The 21,787-nt window shown below is 40.6% G+C and overlaps 1 protein-coding gene across 1 annotated transcript; it reads right to left on the bottom strand.

The window, feature by feature from the left end:
* Positions 1-542: 542 nt before the first annotated feature.
* On the bottom strand, positions 543-1,124 carry LOC147459752 (uncharacterized). The gene has a single exon (XM_086511629.1). It carries the CDS (start codon positions 1,122-1,124, stop codon positions 543-545), a length of 582 nt encoding a protein of 193 aa, XP_086367755.1.
* Positions 1,125-21,787: the final 20,663 nt, after the last annotated feature.

The following is a 21,787-nucleotide window of genomic DNA, read 5'->3' as shown; positions in this document are numbered from 1 at the left end:
GACGCATCAGCTGCTCTTCATTTCTTATGGCTAAGAGATCATCACTCCAAGCATTAACAAATCCACTCCGAAATTGAAAACTCTCTCCAAAAATGCTATCACTAGCAGATTCTTCTTCTTCCACATAAGACATTTTCCACTTGAAAAGTTGTAAACATGCATACAAAGCCACATAGCACCTTATAATCAAGTCTTCATCATGCCAACTAGCCCGAAGACTCGCTAACTGCCAATTAGGATCTTCAAATATAAAGGGATATGTCCTAAACATACATTGAAGTTTGTGAAATGCATCCATCAAATCATCATGCAAGCAAAAGGTCACTTTAACCTCCTTGTCTACCCCATCCTCAAGAAGTTTATACTTAACAACCGTAGGACGCATATTCTCATGGACATCCCTTGGAGATGGCACTAGCATCAAATCCTTGCACACATAGAACTCATCCATATAACCTTCATGACCCAATGTCTTTGCATCACAACCACTATAGGGTTGCCCAACCCCTAGCTCTGGTAAAGCACATGGACCCAAGGTCACATCAACCATCATTATCTCCTACGTCATCTTTGCTTGATGTGGAAACTCCCTGACCATAGCCCATCATCTCATCATCAATGCAAGCATCCATGCCATGTTGTTGCAAAGCTGCTTCCCAAAAGATACGTTGCTCTTTGTGCAAGGCTACCATATCCTTCAATGGATCTAGTGACTCTATGTCATCATCACATACATCATCGCACCAACTCTCACAAACATCAGATGTGTCACCATCATAGGTTGCCTCATCCTTGTCAATTTTAGTTTCATCATCTTCACTTTCCGTGCTAGTGCTCAAACTTTCACATTTGTCTACTGCGTCCTTGCCATTTTGCACCATTGGCATGTGTATGTTCTCCAAAATTGCTTCACATATTTCATTTGCATCGACTTTGCGAATATGGGAATCCACACCTGTATCCAAGCTATTATCCTTGCTAGCATGAGCATCTACAACTGAGAATTTATGCACATAAAGGTCATCTACACTATACATACCACGTATTGAAAAAGGGAACTTCATGCTTGTGGCAACGCATAGCTTTCTTTCTTTTTGCAGTGCTATCTTCAATGCTTCACGCATGGAATTCGGCTCTTTCTCTTGCACTTTCACTTTAAGGATTGGTCATAACAAACTCGTGAATACCTGTATTCTTTGGCTATTTGTAAATGCGAAATAAAATTCCTCTTTAGACATGGCTTCTACATGCAATAGAGCATCTTTCCACACTCTCCAAGCATCATCAAATCTTGACCAAAAATCTGCAAACAGACTCGTGTTCTTGCATAAACAAACTAGTGACCTGTTTCCATGCATCTTGGCGAGGAATCATCTTTTTAAACCGCTTCAAAAAGCATATCTTAAAGTTGTCCCAATTCACTTTGTCATCCTGTGACAATCTCTCAAACCATTCTCTTGCATTACCTCTGACCACCAGATTGATACCTGCAAGCTTTTGCGCCTCACTTGGAACTGCACGGCATAAACATGTCAAGCCGAACTCATATGATGCAAGCCAATCGTCTGCATCCTCAAAACCTATAAAAATTGATGGTTGGAATGGCACCACCATCATGAAACTTCCTTCAACATCCAAAATTTGTGTACATCACTGTTCAAAATCCAAATTCCAGGTGCACAACCGGCAATTTTCGCTCCCCAAAGGGATCACCAAAGGATGATGGAGCAAAAGATGTCATGCGCACACTCACACACCTAGACAACTCAACACAACACCAGGAATTTACTTGAATTCCAACCCACACACACCACCACTCAAAATCTCCCTGACAACTCTACCCACAAGCTCAATTCAAACTCCAAACGCCTCGACCTACAAGCCCTTGCCTGCCCGCAGACACTACAAGGTGAGTCGAGGTGATCAACACTTGAAATCACGCTTGATGGTGACCAAAATATACAAAAAAAACCATCAAAAAACAAAAAACTCCAGCAACAAAATTCCACTCTCAAACCATTGCAAAAGATTCACCAAACTCCACTCTGTTGGACTCTTTGGAGTAGCGCCTAAATGGCACCGATACAGGGTCACATAGTCTTGCAGAAATCCGCACCTTCTTCCCTCAATTCCTTTCACACACACATCCATGGAAACCTCAGAACTTCTATAGACTCTCCCAAGTGCAAAATTGAAGAGAGAAAGCTCTCATTCACTCCTCCATACACTCGAAAACAGGACGGGAACGCAACAGGGCTGCACTAGACCACCTGTAGGAAACCTACTTCCTCCCACACACAGAGGGGTGAAAAAGTTGATATTCCTCTTCCAAAGTCCTCCCTCGGCCTGTACCATCACGGAACCGTGAGTGATGTGGCAATTTTAAGCCATTTCACACCTTTTTTGACATTTTTTGGCCCAGTTTTGGCCAGTTTTGACCCCCAGTGGGCATTTTTCGCAGGAAAAACCCTAAACGGACTCCAAAATTCACCAAATTTTGCACGCTTGATCCTCAATACCCAAATCACATTTCCACGTCCCCTTATTCTATTTTTGACCACTTCTAGGGTGATGCACGTATCACCGCAGATCAGGTGCTGCAAATAGACAGTACCGCATGTGTCAAACTTCTCGAGCGGGATGAGAGTACCCACACTTGTCACTAGCATTATTTAAATTCTAGAAAGCTCAAACACATTATCTAGAGCCAAAATAAGCCACCTAGAACCATATCCAAGGCCCCGATACCCTATCAAGGCATGTACATGTGTCCGACTGCCGACACGCAAGCACGCATATTTACAATGTGCACACGTTGCACCTTTTTTTGAACTTGAAACCACTTTGCAAATCTCCCAAATGCATGTATTTACATATTTTTTAACATATAACTATGCATATAAATGCTACTTTGTACATGCCAAATGTGATTTATCAACATATAATGTCTCACTACTCTGAAGATGAACTTGGATATTAACTTTAACCAATCTAAGCCTCAACAATAGGATTTGGAGAGCATCTACCCTATTTCATACCATTTAAGCCTCATATACTCAGAACTAATCCAAAATCCAGTTTCAAGCCTGTAGGGATTTCTATTGGTCATAGCTCGTCCAAACAACATCCAAATTGAAATCCAGACGTATATTCGGATTCTTTCTAAATCCTTGGGCCCAAATTAAAAGCATCAAAATTTTAATACCACTTCTTTGAAACTTTCTTTAACTTATAAAGTGATTTCTTGTGCTTGCATGCAAACTCTTCCCTGCTAGGCCATTCAAAACCTTTAGGTTGCTTCATGTAAACATCCTCTTCTAGATCCCCATGAAGAAAGGTTGTGTTCACATCCATTTGGACAAGCTCCATTTCCTCAATGGCTACTAGGACAAGCACCATGCACATTGTAGTCATCTTGACCATGAACAAGAATATTTCATTAAAATCAAATCCCTTCTACTGCTTGAATCTCTTAGCAACCAATCTAGCCTTCTACTACTTGAATCTCTTAGCAGCCAATCTAGCCTTCTACTTAGGCTTAGGATCATTAGATGTAAACTTCATTTGCAAACCTATTTGCAAGGTAAGATCTGCTTGCCTTTTGGACATTTAAACCAAGTCGCATGTCTCATTGTTGAGAATTGAGTTGTACTCTGATTGCATGGCCTACTCCCACTTGAGTTTGTCGTCTATTATCATGCCTTTTTTTTTGTAAAAGATGGCTCACCATAGTCTCTCAGCATGACATAGTCCAATCTTGGATGAAATCGCTCAGGTGGATGTGAGGATCTACAAGAACGTCTCAAAGCCTCTGAGTGTTGATCTCTGCCCTGTCAATTGGAGTGTTGCTAGTGGAAGGTACATCTCTAGTCTTTTGAGTTCTCAAAGATCTAAGGCAATGTAACTTTTCTATACTCAACCTATTTGATAGGTTTCTTGTGCATCTTTGACTCATTTAAGATAAAATGTGAACTTCAATTTACTTTGCAAGATTTTGGGTGCCAAAGATGATAGTCCGTCTTTCCATATGCACCATAACCAAGGAACATGCACTTATGTGACTTTGGCTCTATATTTTTTTGAAGCTCTTTGGACACATGTGCATATACGTTGCATCCAAATACACACAAATGATCATAATATGGATTCTTCTCAGACCACAACTCCTTTGGAATTTGGCCCTAATCCAAAGGCGTACTAGGAGACCGGTTAATGACATGTACTACTATAAGTACTTGTTGGGATAACCCTAGATTACCTAGCCTTATGGAGACTCTCCCTAGCCATGCATGATGATTTGATTATGTATAATGATGCACCATGACATACCTATGACCCATGGAACTTTCTAGCCCTTCTCCACATGGATAAGGGCACATTTAGTAGGCCAAAAGAAGCCCTAAAAAGGTGCATACGATATTTTCCCTAGAATATCTCCTAAGTGCATGAACCCTAGTTGCTACCACACCTTACAAATGATCTCATCCAACCCACCACTCCTCCTATATATTGAGCTCAGTTATATGCTCACATGTAACTTAGCAATGTAATCTCAACTATTATGCTGCAATGAGAACTTAATCACTTTTTCCAACTCCTTATGTCATTAGCATTGTGCTATCCTAATTAATTCATGCCAAGTAGTATGACTAATTAACCATGAATGCTACTTTGACTCATCCCAGAGGCATTCACTGTTAATAATGGGAAGATTTCACTGTGTGCATCCAAGCTAGAGAAACCCCCCTATCAATGATATCTTACATGCTAACCTACCCCCTACATATGGATAAGATATGGACATTCTCGCAATGAGCCATTCCCCCTCATACGAATTTTGTACAAAATGTAACGACCCACTATTTTATGTATACTATGTAACATGACAATTTTAAATGCACATGATTTCGTGAGATTACACATTGAATTGCAAATGAGCAGAAGTGTAAATTATAATATGTTTTCATTTGAGAGAACAAACCACCATGATTAGCAAAAAATATAATGAGTATAGATTAAACTAAACCAATTGATTTGATGTAATTTGTCAATAAACAAACAACATTTCCCATGTAAAGTGATACAAATCTTAATCTCAAAACAAATGATACTAGCCGCCTACTCAATAGGCTTCCCACATGGGATTTAAGAGACGCATGTGAAATAAAAGTGTTCTCTAAATAACAAATGATGGCATGCTCATAAATAGTCATAGAAAACTTCACTTACCAAACCAACACAAATTACAAAACAACCCATTAAAAGATTAAACTTGTTGAACATAAACATTACACTTGAGAACACTTGTTGCATCAACCTTAAATGATGTTAATAAAACAAAAAGTTACAATGAAAGGCTGCTCCACCCAAACCATGGTGCCTACCAACCACCGATCCAAAGGATCACCTTGTACCTCGGCTAATAAAGGGACCCACCCTTAGACCTTGGACAACATTGGGACACACCGCCTGGCTTGAGTTTGCCACCAAGGAGGCTCTGCCACAACCCACTCCTTGACCACCAAGCTAGGGAACAAGAGCTGGAAGCATCATATTTTCTTTGCCTTTTGTTTACACAAATTGACAATGTTAAGAATCATCTTTTCTTTGTATTTTACTTACACAGACTAACAATTTTTGTCTTGATACCCTTGACAAAAAACAAATCTTGCATTAAGCACAATCTACCCATCAAAATACCACAATACTAACCTTATAAGTCATTTATTTCACCTACTACAGAAGTATGTAATTCTATCTTCAAGAAACTACCAAAGAAAATTTATCCTTTTCATGTGCTTAGGAGATTGTGCCCATAATCAATCTGGTCTTTAATTTTTGTAGCACTACTATCGTGAAATGAGAACTCTTCCCAGAATTTGAAAGCACGACCTTTGTAAAAGAAGTTTTAGCTCACTTGATCATTAGCATCAACTCCTCCATGACTACCTCAGCCTGCTATAAGATGCCTCTCATAAAACATGCACACATGTTCAATGAAGAGCAAGCCTACTTGCTTTGAGAATGTATTTCTGACTGGACATGAAAGAGCTAAAGAAAAAAATATATATCTTGAGGTCCATAAATATATATTAAAGAGAGTATTGAGCTTAAAAATCAGACACTGGATTTTAAGCACAAACAAAAAAGAACTTTTATAAATGGAAATAACCATTTTCTGAAACTATCAGACATTGTACTCTTTTAAACACAAACATAAGAAACCTTCTATGAGTCAAAATAAATCCTTTTTCTCGCTACAATCCTTGGAAAATATAAAAAATGTAAATTCATTTTTGCGTTTATAGCCGCAAATCCTCATTATTAAAACTCATTGAATAAGGTTCGCTCAGTCTAGTGGAGGCACACTATTCTAATGATGCTTTGAAAGACATCCAAAGATTAATAGACCATCATAGCAAAACCTTGTTTCCTCGTTATGTTATGCTTACAACTACAAACTTCGTGCCTAGTCTTTAAGAAAGTTACATAGGAGGCATGTAAAGCCTTCTATACAACCAAGAACCAAAGTAAGTTGGCTGGGCACAACTGTAGACTGTTTGTGTTAGACCTACAACCAAAAATAGCAGAAGAAAGCTCTAAGAACAATGATTAGTAAATTGAAAACTTAAAACAACTACATAATCTTGGTGTATCCTTGCCTGTTATGGACATAATCCTCAGAGGGCTTGAACACAAGCCCCTGCACTGGCTCTTGAAATCTTGAGCGGGCATCCTTGTTGTGAGGGTACATAGGGATGGAGAACAATTTGGATCTACATGCAAGCAAACAGAACGCTAAGGATGGCAAAAAATGGACTAATAAAGCATTAGCAAAACCCTCTAATGCTACCCATGCTAGCTGTGGAAGGTGGAAAGAAACACACCAGCGAGCGGTCAAAGCTACACTGCAATTTTAAAAAATAGAGCTCTGAGAGTGCTACCCATGCATGCTCCACAAACTCACTGCTTAGAAGATCTGCATGGGCAACACATTGCAGGAAAATGATGTATTCAGAGGGTGATTTTGAATGGCATTCAAAGAGGATCTCCTCATGAGGATGGATGGATGAGGAGAGCGGGGTCTGTCCTCCTTATGCCACCATGGGATGCTGAGGAAAGCTTGCAAGTAAGGATGGTGCACAACCATCATCAACAATGAGAAGAGGTGACATATCCTTCTTAACATATATCATGTTTTTTTGAGTAGAGGAGACACTTCCCTCTACACACATAAAGTTTTCTTTGACCTTGTATGAACCTTAGGATCTCATGAGACCTACATGTATTTGATTCAACCATGGTCAATGAAACCATCGAGGATTGCCAAGATGTATCCAATTGAGAACTATGAAGTATATATTCTAGTGAGAACCACCATCATGTATCACAAGCACTTTGTAGATGTATCCAAAAAGAGACCTAGGAACTATGACACCATGATATGATCACTAGCATAATTTACACTTAGGAGGGCATATGTTGGGATAAACCTAGGTTACCTAGCTTTATGGAGACTCTCCCTAGCCATGTATGATGATTTGATGATCTAGACTAATGATCCATGATATACATGGACCTTTCTAGCCCCTCTACATATGGATAGAGGCACATTTAGTAGGTCATAAGTAGCCTAAATAGGTGCATACGAGATTTACCCTAGAATATCTCCCAAGTGCATAAGCTCTGATTGCTAACACACCTCACAAATGATGTCATCCAGCCTACCACTCCTTCTACTATATATTGAGCTCATTTCTATGCTCACATGCAATGTAATCTCAACCCATACTTTGCTACAATGAGAAATTGATCATTTGCCCAATTCCTTGTGTCATTAGCATTGTGTTGTACTAATTAATTCTAGTCATAATTAGTATAACTAATTAGCCATGAATGCTACTTTGAATCATCCTCCTCTCCCCTATCTTTAACACTACCTTTGTCCAAAAACATTGAGTCAAGTTCTCCATAGAAAAAATGGTTGTGACTTGCTCCTAAATTGTTCAATTCATCCTTTTTGCAATTTCATTTTGATTAGGTGTGTAAGGTGTTGAAAAGCTACCTCTTAATATCTCTCCTACTGCAAAAATTCTCAAACTCCATGGAGATATAATCTCCACCATTATCAGTCTGCAAGCTTGATCTTCTTGCCTGATTGATATCTACCAATGCTAAGAATTGTTGGAAATAGAGAAGACTTGATCCTTATGATGCAAAGGATAAATCTACACCTTCCTAGTGGAATTGTTATGAAAATCACAAAATATCTAGCTCAACTTGGTCGACATAGGAAGGAAATGTTGCTATGAACAAGTTCTAGTGGATGCAGACACATCCTATCCAATAGTGCGACAAGGTGTTCTTAAAGTTTTTGCCAAAGAAGCAATTCTCACACATAGAAAAATTGAAATAACTTAAACACATGAAAGTGACCAAAATGTGCTAATGTTCTCTTTTTCTTTTGGCTCATATGGCCTAGCCTACTATGCCACAACTCAAAAGACAACATCTCGGCTATGGATATACAATCCTCTTTTACACATGATGTAAGATCCCCAAAAATTGGGTCTCTTTTAAAAATGAGAAAAATAGATTCCTATGTCCGTTTTGCTAGATTTTGATTTAAAAGAGCTTGTTTGACAACATTGTAAGGTTCTAAAAGAAAAAGCAAGGTTGTTTCCATGTTCCAACAGGTCAGACGGATGTTTGCTTCATGTTTCAGAGAATCTTCTTTTTTTTAGTTTTTTCATGCTTTTAAGTGCTTTTTTGCAAAACGTAGGGCCAGATCCGTAACATACGAGTTCTGAGGAAGCTATGGTTCAATTTTGTTAAAATCTTCTTTTCGAGCGCCTTTCACACTATTTTTAGCTTTTTATGACTTTTAGTGCTATTTAGTGAAAAGCGAGTCCGCTTTCTTATTCCAGTGGACAAGGGGAACACGTGGTTCAATTTTAGAAAATTTTGCTTTTTTTCTTTTTACGCTATTTTTAGCTTTTCGTGCTTTTTGCCGTTTTTGAAAAGCAACGTGATTTTTAGGAGAACCTAAACATAAAAATATTATTTTTAGTCTCTATTGGATTTAAAAATGACCACCTGGAGAAAAAAGGGATAAAACAACATTTTTACGGGAATTATTTTTATAAAAATAAGTACTGTAAATATGCTAGGACATTGTAAAAAAGTCATAGTTATGTCAAGACATCACAGTGCAGCATAGTCTAGTCATGGTTTCAATAATTAGTCTGATACCATTCAATTAGTTAGTTTTACTGTAAAAATTAAATGGTAAGTGGGAGGGTTGACTGTCAAAAGCTGTGCCATGTTTGTAGCAAAGTGCCCAAAAGCTTGCAACTAATCCAGGCAAAAGAGGTAGTGCTAGTAGCTGGCTTGGGTCTCACTCTAGCTTTTTGCAGTGCCTATAAAATCACCTTCTGCAAGACTCAATTTCAGTGCCGTCAGTTGCGTCTACTATCGCAAGGCAATACATACCTATTTTTACGGAGTGGTGCAATCTCTTCATCACCATGTCCATAAGCTCTTCTCTCTTGTTTACGGGAAGAAGAAAAAGAAGAATACTCTCTATCTACTTGCTTAGTATCTCCTCTCTCATTTCACAGTGTACGCGCTCTCTAAAGGCTCCCGTGGTGTAAACCTCTACGTAGCTCTCATCACCGATCTCTTGCGGCAAAGCAAGAAGCCTTTCAACAACCTCTAAATTAAATCAATTTTAAAGCACGGTGAGAAGCTCTAAACTCTATAGCCATCACCTCTCACTTTCTCTCTCTCTCTCTCTCTCTCTCTCTCTCTCTCTCTCTCTCTCTCTCTCTCTCTCTCTATGTCGTTTTTTGGAGTAGATACTCTATCGGTGGTTATTTTTTCGTATACGAGTGTATGTATGGACTTGTTGAGTGCGTATGAAGTCGCTCCATGATCATTTCATCATGTTTAACACGCTGATACAATTTATGCACACGATGTGTTTATGATCACATGTGTGCATAAAAAGCGCTTTTTGTTTCACATCATGTAAGTGATAGGAACACTATTTTGGTCATAACTCACAAACCGTTATAAGTCAGCCCAAAACCTTTAAATCAAAGATAAAACACATCATTTAGAATATTTTCTCTCTTGGGTGTCATGCAAAAATCACGTACGAGCTAAGAGTTATGGTCCAAAAATAGCTTGCTGTCCACTAAACTTAGTCAAAATTATGGGACCCAGGCTCCTTGGAGGACCACTATATATAGATTCACTAGATGTTATGTATGCTCCCGAAAATAGCAAAAAACTATTTTTCACATATATGTGAAGTTATGATTTATGGTTGACCTAAGGGTCGGAGCTGTTTAGCATCATTTTTATGGTGATGGAATTACATCACATGATGTATGGAACCTTACGGATAAATGTGGATGCCTCATGTGCATGGGTATGATTGATTTCCACCTTTCTAGACAAAATTAGCTCTATGTGCTAGAGGGGTGAAATGCAAATATGGTGCATCAATTTTGCATGATTGGATGTTGTCAAAATTGGATTTTTATATCATGTTTAGTTTCTTGTTGGAATTATTTTATGTATAAAAAGGTTCATTTCTTAAGGGCCATGTGCATGGACTCAAATTGATTGCAACGTATATGTCAAACTCCAAGTGTGTTTTCAGTCATAGCTAGAAATTTCTTGAAGCACATAAACACTTGATCTTGCTTTAAGCTGACACACCCATGCATGCCTGAAGTAACCATCAATGAAAGCCACAAAGTACAGGTAATTGCCCAAGGATGGCGTCTGCATGGGCCCACAAACATCACTATGCACAAACTGCAGTTTGCATGTAGCCCATCCTTTGGAAACTTTGAACACTGCATTTTACCCAAAATACAGCCTTCAGAGGTTCTTCAAGAGGCATCAAAGAAGCAACCAAATTAGATTTCTACAAACGCAGCAAACTATCAAAATTCAGATGCCCAAAACGTGCATGCCAAAGTTTTGCGTCTAGAATAGCCTTTTAATCCACAACTACATTTGGAACAATTTCATCACCAAAACTAAGATCATGAACTGTACATTTGTCATCTATAAATTTGACAACAAGACCAAGTCTAGTAAGTGAAGATACATACAAATTATTTTTTTTAATCCAGGTACATAAAGTGCATTAACAAGCGTGAAAGAGATGCCATCCACAACAATCACCACAATCTTTCCAACTCCCTTGATCGGATAAGAGACATTGTTGGCACAAGAGACTAAATTCCCATGAGGGACATCCTTGAGAGAGGTAAGCAAGTCACGATGAGATGGAATGTTCTTTGTAGCACCACTCTCAAACTACCACACATGAGCATCTGTAGCAACTGACATACATGCATCATGGACAAAAGGATCATAAGTGCACTCTGCACTAAAAGCCCATTCTGCATCTACATCAGCGTCACAATCTCCTTTCACAACAGACTCTACAATAGCTACACTTGTAGTGGAACCAACCTTTTTTGCCTTCAATTTTGGACACTGCTTACCAAAAAATATTAATATTTAGTGAAAGCAAATGTTTATGCAACATGACAGTATAAATTCCACTTCTTTTCACTCAGATGATTTCTATATTGTCCCTAAAATGATTTGCCTTTTTGGTTTATTAATGTATTAAGTTAAGTTGAAGGGAGTAATCATGTGCATTAACAGTGAAATTTAAGCTTTATTTCACCATTTCTAAGGTCTTGGAGTGCAAACAAGGCAAAAAATTCCAAAAAGGGGGTGCCACAAGGGCACACAAATGGTCCATCTAGGACCCCTGTCTGGCCCATATGCACGCCCTTATAGCCACCTCCTTTTTGGAAATTTCTAGCTTTGTTTGCACTCCAAGACCCCAAAAATGGTGAGATATTCTATGAAATCAAGTGTTTATGTAGCAACACTGTGTAAAACCCCCTTTTGGCCTTATCTGGGCTGGTCTGTAGCTTTGAACACTAGAAAAGCACAAGTGTGGCTTCAATTCAAATTCCCAAGCGTTATTTCAACCCAAGTGACCCATTCCCACCCCCTTGAGAGTGGTCCCACTTATGCTGAGTTGTGGCTTTAAGCAAAAAAAAAAACATCGCTTATTAAAACACAATACCAATTTCAGTAATTTACAAGATTGAGAGATCACATTGAAAAGAATGTACAAGATAGAGAGGCAATTCAAAATATATTTTATTACTTTGAAAAGTTGAATTTACATCATACATTTGAGGAGATCATAATTTGCTTTGCCATTTCCTGGTGCCTCTCTTGCATGTAAGGCAACTCCCCGACTAGCAGGGAGTGCGCTATCGCGTCGAAGGGTCTGTTGAGCCAACAAAAGCGTGTATCCATATCTGGGCAAGCACTTTTTTACAGAAGCCAGTGCCAAATGTTGTGCATACAAGGGATCTACGCACTTAGAACACAATATGCACAGTTTGAGCAATGGTGCACAAACACAAAACCTTGCTCAGATCTTTCAATGACCATGTCATGAAATGGCCACCCGTCCTTGTTGCAAACTCATCAACCTCAGGGATGTCCTGTCATAAACTAGTCAAGGGTAAGAAAAAGACAATGAAGGACAGTAAAAACAACATGGAAATTAGGATAGAGTTTACCTCCTGTTCCTTGTCCTCCTACTCCCTATTACCCTTTCCATGCAAGTTGACGCTTAATTTCATCACATTTACGAGCTTTGGATCATCAAAGGGGGGTTCTATAGTGGACTAGGCATCCTAGCAGCCACAACCTTAGTTTGTGTGGCCTAGAATTCTTCCTCGGTCACATGCAACTGCTCTACTGCTAGGACCTCCGCACACACAATTGCAATAGTGTCGGTAACAGAGTCCTCAAGTGGAAAAATCTTGATTTCAAGGACATCTGGCACACTATCTAAGGGAAATTGGGCGCTAGTGCATAGCACGCTCAAGCACTCATCCATGCGTATACCAAATTATTTCTCTAAGTCATGCATAAAGACATACTCCTCCCCATCCACTACCACTAAGGAGAAGTGACTGATTTCTACCTATGGGATAGCCTCATCCGTAAGTGTTGCATCCACTAGAGTGTCACTAGTGCCAGCCACAATGATGGATTTCTCAACCACCTCCTCGAGCCCCTTGGGATAGTTGAGCCGAAGTGCCTAGCCTTCTGCTGCAAGGTTCATGGGGACACCCTCCTGCTCCTTGGCATCCTTGATAAAGGACCCAACTTAAAGGTGTCGTAGGTGGAGCTCCTCCAAATTAGGTTCCTTGCTTACAAAGAAGATGAATGTTGTCGACCAAGAAAGGTAATCCACCCCCAACTTGCACTTTTTGAGCGCTGGCACCCATGGGGCTTGCTCATCCAAGAAATGGCTTGCATCGGTGGCAATTTCTTGGAACCGTCTCAATCGCTTGGAGAATGGCGATCACCTTTGAGTATGTAGCACAAGAGATTTCAAGGCACCCAAATCCCTACATGTGGGGAGATAGATACGTAATATTTTATGATGTGCTCCTCCATGAATGTTGAAATCTCGGCAAATGCATCCATGTGGAGGGCAATTGTGGCATCAAGGTCGAGGAGACAAGTAAGGAAGGTGTGGAGGTCCAGCTTCCCCTTGTAGTTGGTGTCCTCAAGGAAGAGGGTGAAGCGTGACAAAGTGGTGGATGTGGGTGTAGATGCAGAGGTTGTGGAGGCATCCATATCTAGCTTGGGGTGCAAACAGAGAGTGGAGGATCTCAAGGGTTACGAAAGTGAAAGGTTGGAATGAGTTATGCAGTCCCTCTTTTATAATGGTCCCTTTTTTAAAAGAAGGCACTTTTTCCAATTGAAAAAAGGAACTTTCACCAAAAATGAACTTTTATCTCAATGTGATGGTTAGATTTCAATAATAACTAAAGATGACTCTAAAACAAGCTGTAAGACAACCATTGTAGAGTGAAAACTTATATTCAAAGTTTAAAATTTTTCGAAGCAAATCATATTGATTACATAGGGGATTGTTTCCAAAAATTGCAATGAGTTACAAAGTTATAAGAATGATAGCATAGTTCCATCCATGTTCCAATCCTTTTGGACCTTCAATTTGTCTTCCATTCTCTTCCCAATCTATGGATATTCATTACACTAAGTATCCAATGATTTTCAAACTATGATGGAGTGAAAATGTGGTGGAAGGATTCTCAACTTGTGACCTTGTAAACAAAATTGGGCTTGTTGAAGGTCCTCAAAACCCATAATAGCCAAATGTTCTTGCACATTACTGAGAGTCTAATTCTTGTTTACTTGAAGAGCCTCAGTGCAATGTCAAATCTTGCAATAGCACCATCTCCACTCTGTAAGGGAGTCCACACTCCAAGCTTGCACGTCCAATGATCATAGTGAAATTGTATGTACAAGGAGGTGCAAGATTTTAAATAGTGCATCCCAAAACTTGAAGTTCCAACCTTACAACAATACCTACCCCATTATGCATGCCCTCCACAAAACCCCAGTCCTCTTCTAAAAGCCTCCCTAAATCCTCATAATGCACATCTTTACATACAACCATTGTGGTAGTATCCACAAATCCAAACTCTTTAAACATATGCACAAAATAATGAATATGCAAACACCAACTCAAGCTCAGAGACATAGAAGCTTTAGAATATTTCAAGGAGTTTTGGAAATCTATTATCATGTTTTTCTTGAAAGATGCCACCGACCACAAATATGGTTGTGGCCACTCCATACTTAATAGGAAGATACTTTGATGTGTTCAAGGTTTTCAAATCCTTGTGTGGAAGTAGGCACAATATAAGAGTGAGAATAGAAGAAAATCCTTCTTTGAACCAGTTTGGTTGGGCAAAGATGTGCGAAAATTGCTACTCCAATATCCGCATGTATAGCATTGAATGTGCCAGAGAGGATATGTAGTGGTTGCTGATCCACCAATGTGGATGGAAATATGACTATAAATGCATGGCAAATCTTAAGTATGAATCCATAAAAACATTCCACTGTGATTTCATACCTACCTTTGTATTCTCAAAACATGTACTTACAATGTGTTGGAAATCAAGCTGATTGTTGCAATTTCATGTTTGACATTGAGAAAACATGTTGCACAATGGCTATGGTCCCCTTGTCTTTTCTATTCTTGAATCCAAGGAGCTTTCCTTTCTAATGATGATCCAAGTTTGCATGATTTCGCACATGGTGAGGGCCAAGAGCAGATGACTACATGTATACCCAACCACCTTTGGTGAACTCTTGTGGAACCAAAACAAACATTCAAAGAAATCTCAATGCCATTGTTGAGCACTTCAACCACTTAACCGTAACTCAAACCACATACTTTCATTCAGGAAGACAAGTTAAGTTGATACTACCAATCAATGCCACTCATAGATGTACCATGAATACAATAGCCTTTCCCAAATAGCATGCATGAATGCGTGCATGATGCATAACTAACCCAACTTGTATCAGGCTTTAGGCTATTCCTATAACCTTAAGCATACACTCTGATACCAAGGTGAGAGATACCCCTCCCCAGGGGTCTATGCACAATTTACACCTTTATACAGTTTTCCATATACAATTTTCAATATATATCAGAGTGGCGAAAGCATTTGCATAGGGGAGGAGTTCTCAGCGCGTGACCTAGCATGGAGTGTAGGCAATGAGCCATACTGCATCCATAGGCACCTAGTGACTATTGTTACCTTTGAATGGGTATTATGAATGAAAGCATATTCAGGAGAAATAACATTGTGGAGGGCAAATATATGTGTACACCGCATTGTGGGAAGAGAGAGAGAGAGAGAGAGAGAGAGAGAGAGAGAGAGAGAGAGAATATAATGGAGGATGAAATAGAGTGCACAAAAACACGAGAGAATGACAATAGAGAATCTCTAAATGTCCCATCTAAATTAAAGATGCAACCATGTATATTAATACAATAGCAAAATTTGGGTATATCATAACATCAAAAATAAGTATACCAAAATAACTAGCAGAGCATTGGACTCTATGTAGGTATGGATGGTCCACCCATCCACTTCCGCTCTACTACAGATAGAGAGAATTTCACTTCACTGAGAGCGTGCCACAACACCTCCAACCTACCTGGGCCAGACATAGGTTGAGGCTGCTTCGCCTCCCTCCATAAACACGAGCTTTGAAAGGATCCCAAATACTAGTAGGTAGTAGGGTATTAACACCAACCATACCAGTTTAGGCGCCACTCCTCTTCGATTCCTAGCATCAGGTGTTTAGGCAAATCCGATGCAAGATCCTTGACGCATTATTCGTGTAGTTCATTCAATCCCCGACGCACTTACCCTATAGATGAACCTACATAAAAAGAAGACCTAGACAACACCCCCGATCCAGCAAAACCCCATGTCAACGACCCTTTTATCTAAGGCTAAGAGATGTAGGTGATCCTACTCTTACAGTGACGCTACCATGAGAAACATAACACATGAGTACAATTACAATAGCATCTTCTATATGCACAAATAATCTTTTCCAAGCAGCTAGACTGTACAGGGTCTCTACCCTTCATGTCTACCATAAACCATCCAAATCAGTTTGTGACCAAATCCCAAAACCATAAACCATAATCCAATCACGTCACACAGGTGAGCACTCCACCCAACTCAAGGTGAGGCACAACCAATCCTGCATAACCACTTTAGAACGTAACATGGCTGCAAAAATTTTGGCAGCATAACCATGTCGGAAAAAAAAAAAACTGAAGAGCCACACCAACTTCCACCATAAAAATCACATTCATAATCCATGAGGGATCTCAATCCTTAACCATAAATCACATTCATAAACCCTTGATAGAGCTCTGCTCTCGCCTTGCTTCACTCTCACCACCTCACACTCACCTTGTTGCATCAACTTCACACTATGAAATGTGTGTAGAAATGGCCTCCTTTTATAGGCCAAAAGGGCTGCCCTCTCTTATGAGAGGCAGCCATGTGTAGCCGCCCTTGTGCGAATAAGTCCAAATCGGACCCTCCAATCCGCTCATGTGTGGCCGCCCTTGAGAAGACAAGTCCGCTTTTGAATTCGGCCACCGGCCATCGGCCATTGACTATCGGCCAAGGGAAAACGAGAGGTTGTTTTATGACCACTTTCCGGCCGCCGTCCGGCCATAATATTCCGATGAAAAGGAATATTCCGGTGAAAAGTTGCCCCTGATTCTTGTCCGTGAAAATTTTGGTTTCCAGGACTATGGCTTTTCCTCATAATGGGGGCCTTACAAATGTGCGCTTTTACCACAGAAAATTACAAGGGTAAATCAGGCTCCATACTTAACAATCTCCCACTTGGAGACTGATCTCCAAACCAAACCTGTGACTGCTTTCCATTCTGGTTTCTTATCCTTGAATGCCAATTGAAGATGAGCAAAAGCTCAACTTCTCCTTGTTGACCACCTTTGTAAACATGTCTGCAGGATTTTCACTTGTATGCACCTTTCCTAGCTTTAGTTGTCCCTCTTCCAAAAGAGTGCGTATGAAGTGATATCTCACCTCAATGTGCTTTGTCCTTGAATGAAAGGCTGAGTTCTTCGCAAGATGGATAGCTCTTTGGCTATCACTGTACAAGACACAATTGTCTTGTTTGAATCCAAGCTCTTCTAAGAATCTGTGAAGCCACAGAATTTCTTTGCTTGCCTCCGTCATTGCTACATACTCTGTTTCCGTGGTAGAAAGTGAAACCACTTTTTGCAGCTTTGAAGCCCAGATTACTACTGTGCCTCCAACCATGAACACATAGCCAGTAGTGCTCCTTCGAGTATCTTTATCACCTGCCATATCTGCATCAGCATACCCTTCTAGAAAAATATCAGTTCCTCCAAAATACAAAGCATTTGTTGTTGTCCCTTTTAGATACCTAAGTATCCACTTCACAGCTTGCCAATGCTCTTTACCTGGGTTGTCCATGAACCTACTCACAACTCGCACTGCATGTGCAATGTCTGGCCTTGTCCAGACCATAGCATACATTAGACAACCTACCGCTGCAGCATATGGAACTTTAGACATATAGGCTAGCTCCTCTTGTGTCTTTGGACACATATCCTTCGTTAGTTTAAAATGACCAGCCAAAGGTGTAGAAACTGGTTTTGCATTTTGCATTGCAAACCTTTCTAGTACCTTCTTGATGTAATCTTCTTGAGATAGCTTTATTGTCTTCTTCGTCCTGTCCCTTGATATTTTCATACCAAGTATACACATAGGTACAATCATGACGTCAAAAATTCCTTGGGGTGAGGAAGGCACAGAGAGAGAGAGAGAGAGAGAGAGAGAGAGAGAGATCCTTGCCTCTTGTCACATACATTGTATACATCACTAGTCCATATCCTATGGCCAGTACATACACATTTACTGTCGTTGTGTACCTTGGCTCGTTGAGCTCTAGTAGCGAACTAAACGACTCGCTGTCCACCCATGTGCCATTCACGCTCACGCTGGAACCTGCAGATTCCTGTCATTGGCCATTTCTCCATCACTTCTACACAAAGAGCACTGAGTTTTTTGATTACAAGCTACCTGATCCAATGGCACTTTGACGTAGATGGAAACCTCCCAGTAGGAGCTATTGAGGGAGATGATGTAGTAGAAGATATTGGGATTGAAAGTAGGAACCATGGTTTCGATCGATAAGGAAACCTCCAATGTAGACAAAACTCTCCGAGTAGGAGATGTTTAGGGATAGTGTAGCAGAAGACAATAGGGTCAAAAGGGGGAACCCGGGTTCCGAACAATAGGGACAGCTTCAACAAAACGGTTGTTGTGGAAGACACCTTGCCTTTGCTAGTTGATGGCACCGTCTGTGTGTCATCGATTGTTGCTGCTATTGCGGGCGCCAACATAAGCTGCAGGAAAACGCAAGAAAGAGGAAGGCCAAGGGCAAAATGTGGAGCATCCCTACTCCTCCTAATCCCAGTCTGTAGCTGCACATTGTTGAGCTTTGTAATTTGAATGTGTATCTCCATGGCTCCCTTGCACCAAATCTTATGAATCTCTCATGATCAACCTCCGCTACATCACACCAATATCCTATTGTAGCTTGCTAATGTATCACTGATGGAAAGGGGGAAGAGTGAACACACCCAGCACACACAATGTTTGCCTCTCTATAGCCCAGGGATTCCGTCGCACCCCTATGCACACAGAATCTTACACACAGACACACACTTTTCTCAAACGAACATGCAAGTACACCCCAAATCAATTCTCACACACTCGCATGGACCACAATCTACCTCACACCCATAAACACATCAATTTCTTGTTTCCCTTGCACACAATCACCTCTCTCTCTCTCTCTCTCTCTCTCTCTCTCTCTCTCTCTCTCTCTCTCTCTCTCTCTCTCTCTCTCTCTCTCTCTTTGCACATCACACCATCAGGGGGCACACCTGCCTACACACACCCGGAAACACCGTGCAACGGAGCAGAAGAGAAGAGAGGGGAGGGGGAACAACATCAAAAGCAACACAACCAGAGCTTGCTTCTTCTTCAAATGATAGGTTATGGTGGAGCATACAACCATCAAAGCTCTCTCCTTCTCTGTTCTGTCTGTCATCATCGTTAACATAGTAGAGCACGAAAAGTTAAATATCTGCTAATCGTCGTGGAATTTGCCTATGTGCGTGAGATGCAAAAATGCTCAAAATGCCCTTTTCCTTCACTTGCGTAGACCGTTTTTACCAAAAAGCCATTTTGCAAAAATTTTACAGAATGAGACTTTTTTATCTTCCTCATGCAGAGGTGTGAAGTCTCTCCCACCCTTTCCTTTCTTCCACTGACCACATGTCTTCCTCTACCCAAGTTGCATTGCATGTCCTAAGAGCCTTTTCCCATGTCAAAACCTTCTCTTCAATCTTTGAATCTCCAAGCTTAGGCCGTCATAACCACACAAAACATACCCTTTCTAGATCTCCCTACTTCTAATGGGGCTTCGTATCTGCTTTATCACCCATGTCTGCATCTGTAAGCATACACATCCCTGCTCGTGTCCTCTGCTAGGGTCGACACACTTTGGCTGCACCATCATTGCCCAACCCCTCGTTGAACATTTATGTTCAACCAAAAGAAGTCTTTATTCATCTATAAACACTCGAAAACATTGTGACAACACACCAAAAACCATATATGTAGTCTTATTCTTGCTTATTGTCGTCAACCCTCAAGTGGGTTGCACAACCCCCAGCATCATAGCAAAGCCTCCACCTGGATCAAAGACATAACCCTGAGTGAAACCATTCATTTGGAGTAGCCTCATGTAGAACTGCACCCATGCACATAACCAATGGTGCATATAGAATGAACAGATCACTCCTTCACCGCTCCATGCATCCACAAGCATCCAGTCCTCTTCAAATTGAGCACGATTATGCTCACCATCTTGTTCAACAGATGAATCATCCATATTGTCACCCGCCTCAAACCTATCTGGGATACCTTCCCAACCATAGAAGATGGAAATCTCCTCCAAGATAGCCTGTACCTGTTGAATAGCCCACTGCATAGCTGTATCCATAAGCATATTGATCACCTGTGAAGCACATACCACTTTTATAAGCTCGTCCATAGACATAGAATGTGTCTCTTCACTTGGCACAATCGGCAACACCTGCTCTTCGATCAAAGGCTTCTCTACCTACATCAGCTTCATCTTCTCTTCCATACCTGTAGCAACCTTAAGCACCTCCTCTTCAGGACCATCCAAGAATATAGAGACATACGGCTCCACTAACTCCTCTCGCAAGTCATCTTCACAAACGAATTCTTCTAATACAGGCTCTACTGCCATATTTTGAGACAAAAAATAAGGAAGCTCACCCCATACCATTTCATCCTAGAGCATAGCATCAATAGACTCCTCCTCCTTGTAGGAGTGGACATACCCACTTTGTTCAGCTTCATCACCATCTGTCTCTGCAAAGGTCCAATATGGATCCACTTCATCTTCATCACAAGGTAGACTGGTCACATCACCAGCACTCTTCTTGAAAAATCCTCGTACCTGTTGCACCACTATAGCATACTCGATGGTTACCTTTAGAAACATAGATACCAATAGGGTACCGCACACCACTTTTACTTGCATATCCTCTGTTGCAGACTTCGGCTCTTCAATTTGCACTTCATTTACATTTCCAATCGACATGTCTTCATACACATAGTCAGGAATCTTTACTCTCACCGGCTTGACCTCATCAGGATCAGCTTGCTCGCCATAGGATGTGAAGTCTTCATACAGGCTTTCCTCTTTACTAGTCTCCCAAAACTCGGAGCTTGTATCATCATCATCCTCGCCATAGGTTGACTCTGTGTCTGCATCTTCATCCTCTTTCTGCTCCATGAAAATTTGGCCACCACCTTGGCTTTGCACATACTATTTGTCCACTTTTGAGCTTTTGGTATTGGCAACATGACTGCAATCTACTACTTTTTCATGCACAATCTCAGTAAGAACATGCTCCTTTAACTCTTTATGCTACTCTAGAAACCCGACATCTGCTACCTCTTTAGCACACGGACTCTCTTCGACAAGAGGCTTATCCTCGTTGAGAAGCTCGACCACCACTGGCACAGGCACATCATAAACTGGAAACCTCCAAGGAACATAACCAACCATAGGCCTTACCTCAACAGGCTCCGCACTTCGAACAATTGATACCTCCTTCGATTGAACCATAGGACACTCTGCAATCATCGCAACAGGTACATAATCAATAGGCCTAGCTCTAGCTTCCGCTTCACTTTTTTGCTCT

The sequence above is a fragment of the Adiantum capillus-veneris genome, chromosome 4 (assembly GCF_014529385.1).
Source record: "Adiantum capillus-veneris isolate H3 chromosome 4, ASM1452938v2, whole genome shotgun sequence".
Classification (NCBI taxonomy): domain Eukaryota; kingdom Viridiplantae; phylum Streptophyta; class Polypodiopsida; order Polypodiales; family Pteridaceae; genus Adiantum; species Adiantum capillus-veneris.
Note: the sequence above shows the minus strand (reverse complement) of the source record. Positions and strands in the feature narration are given on the sequence as shown.

Bases quoted from the DNA above. Each gene is read 5' to 3' on its own strand.
- LOC147459752 (XM_086511629.1), bottom strand. From the start codon at position 1,124: ATGCGTGAAGCATTGAAGATAGCACTGCAAAAAGAAAGAAAGCTATGC.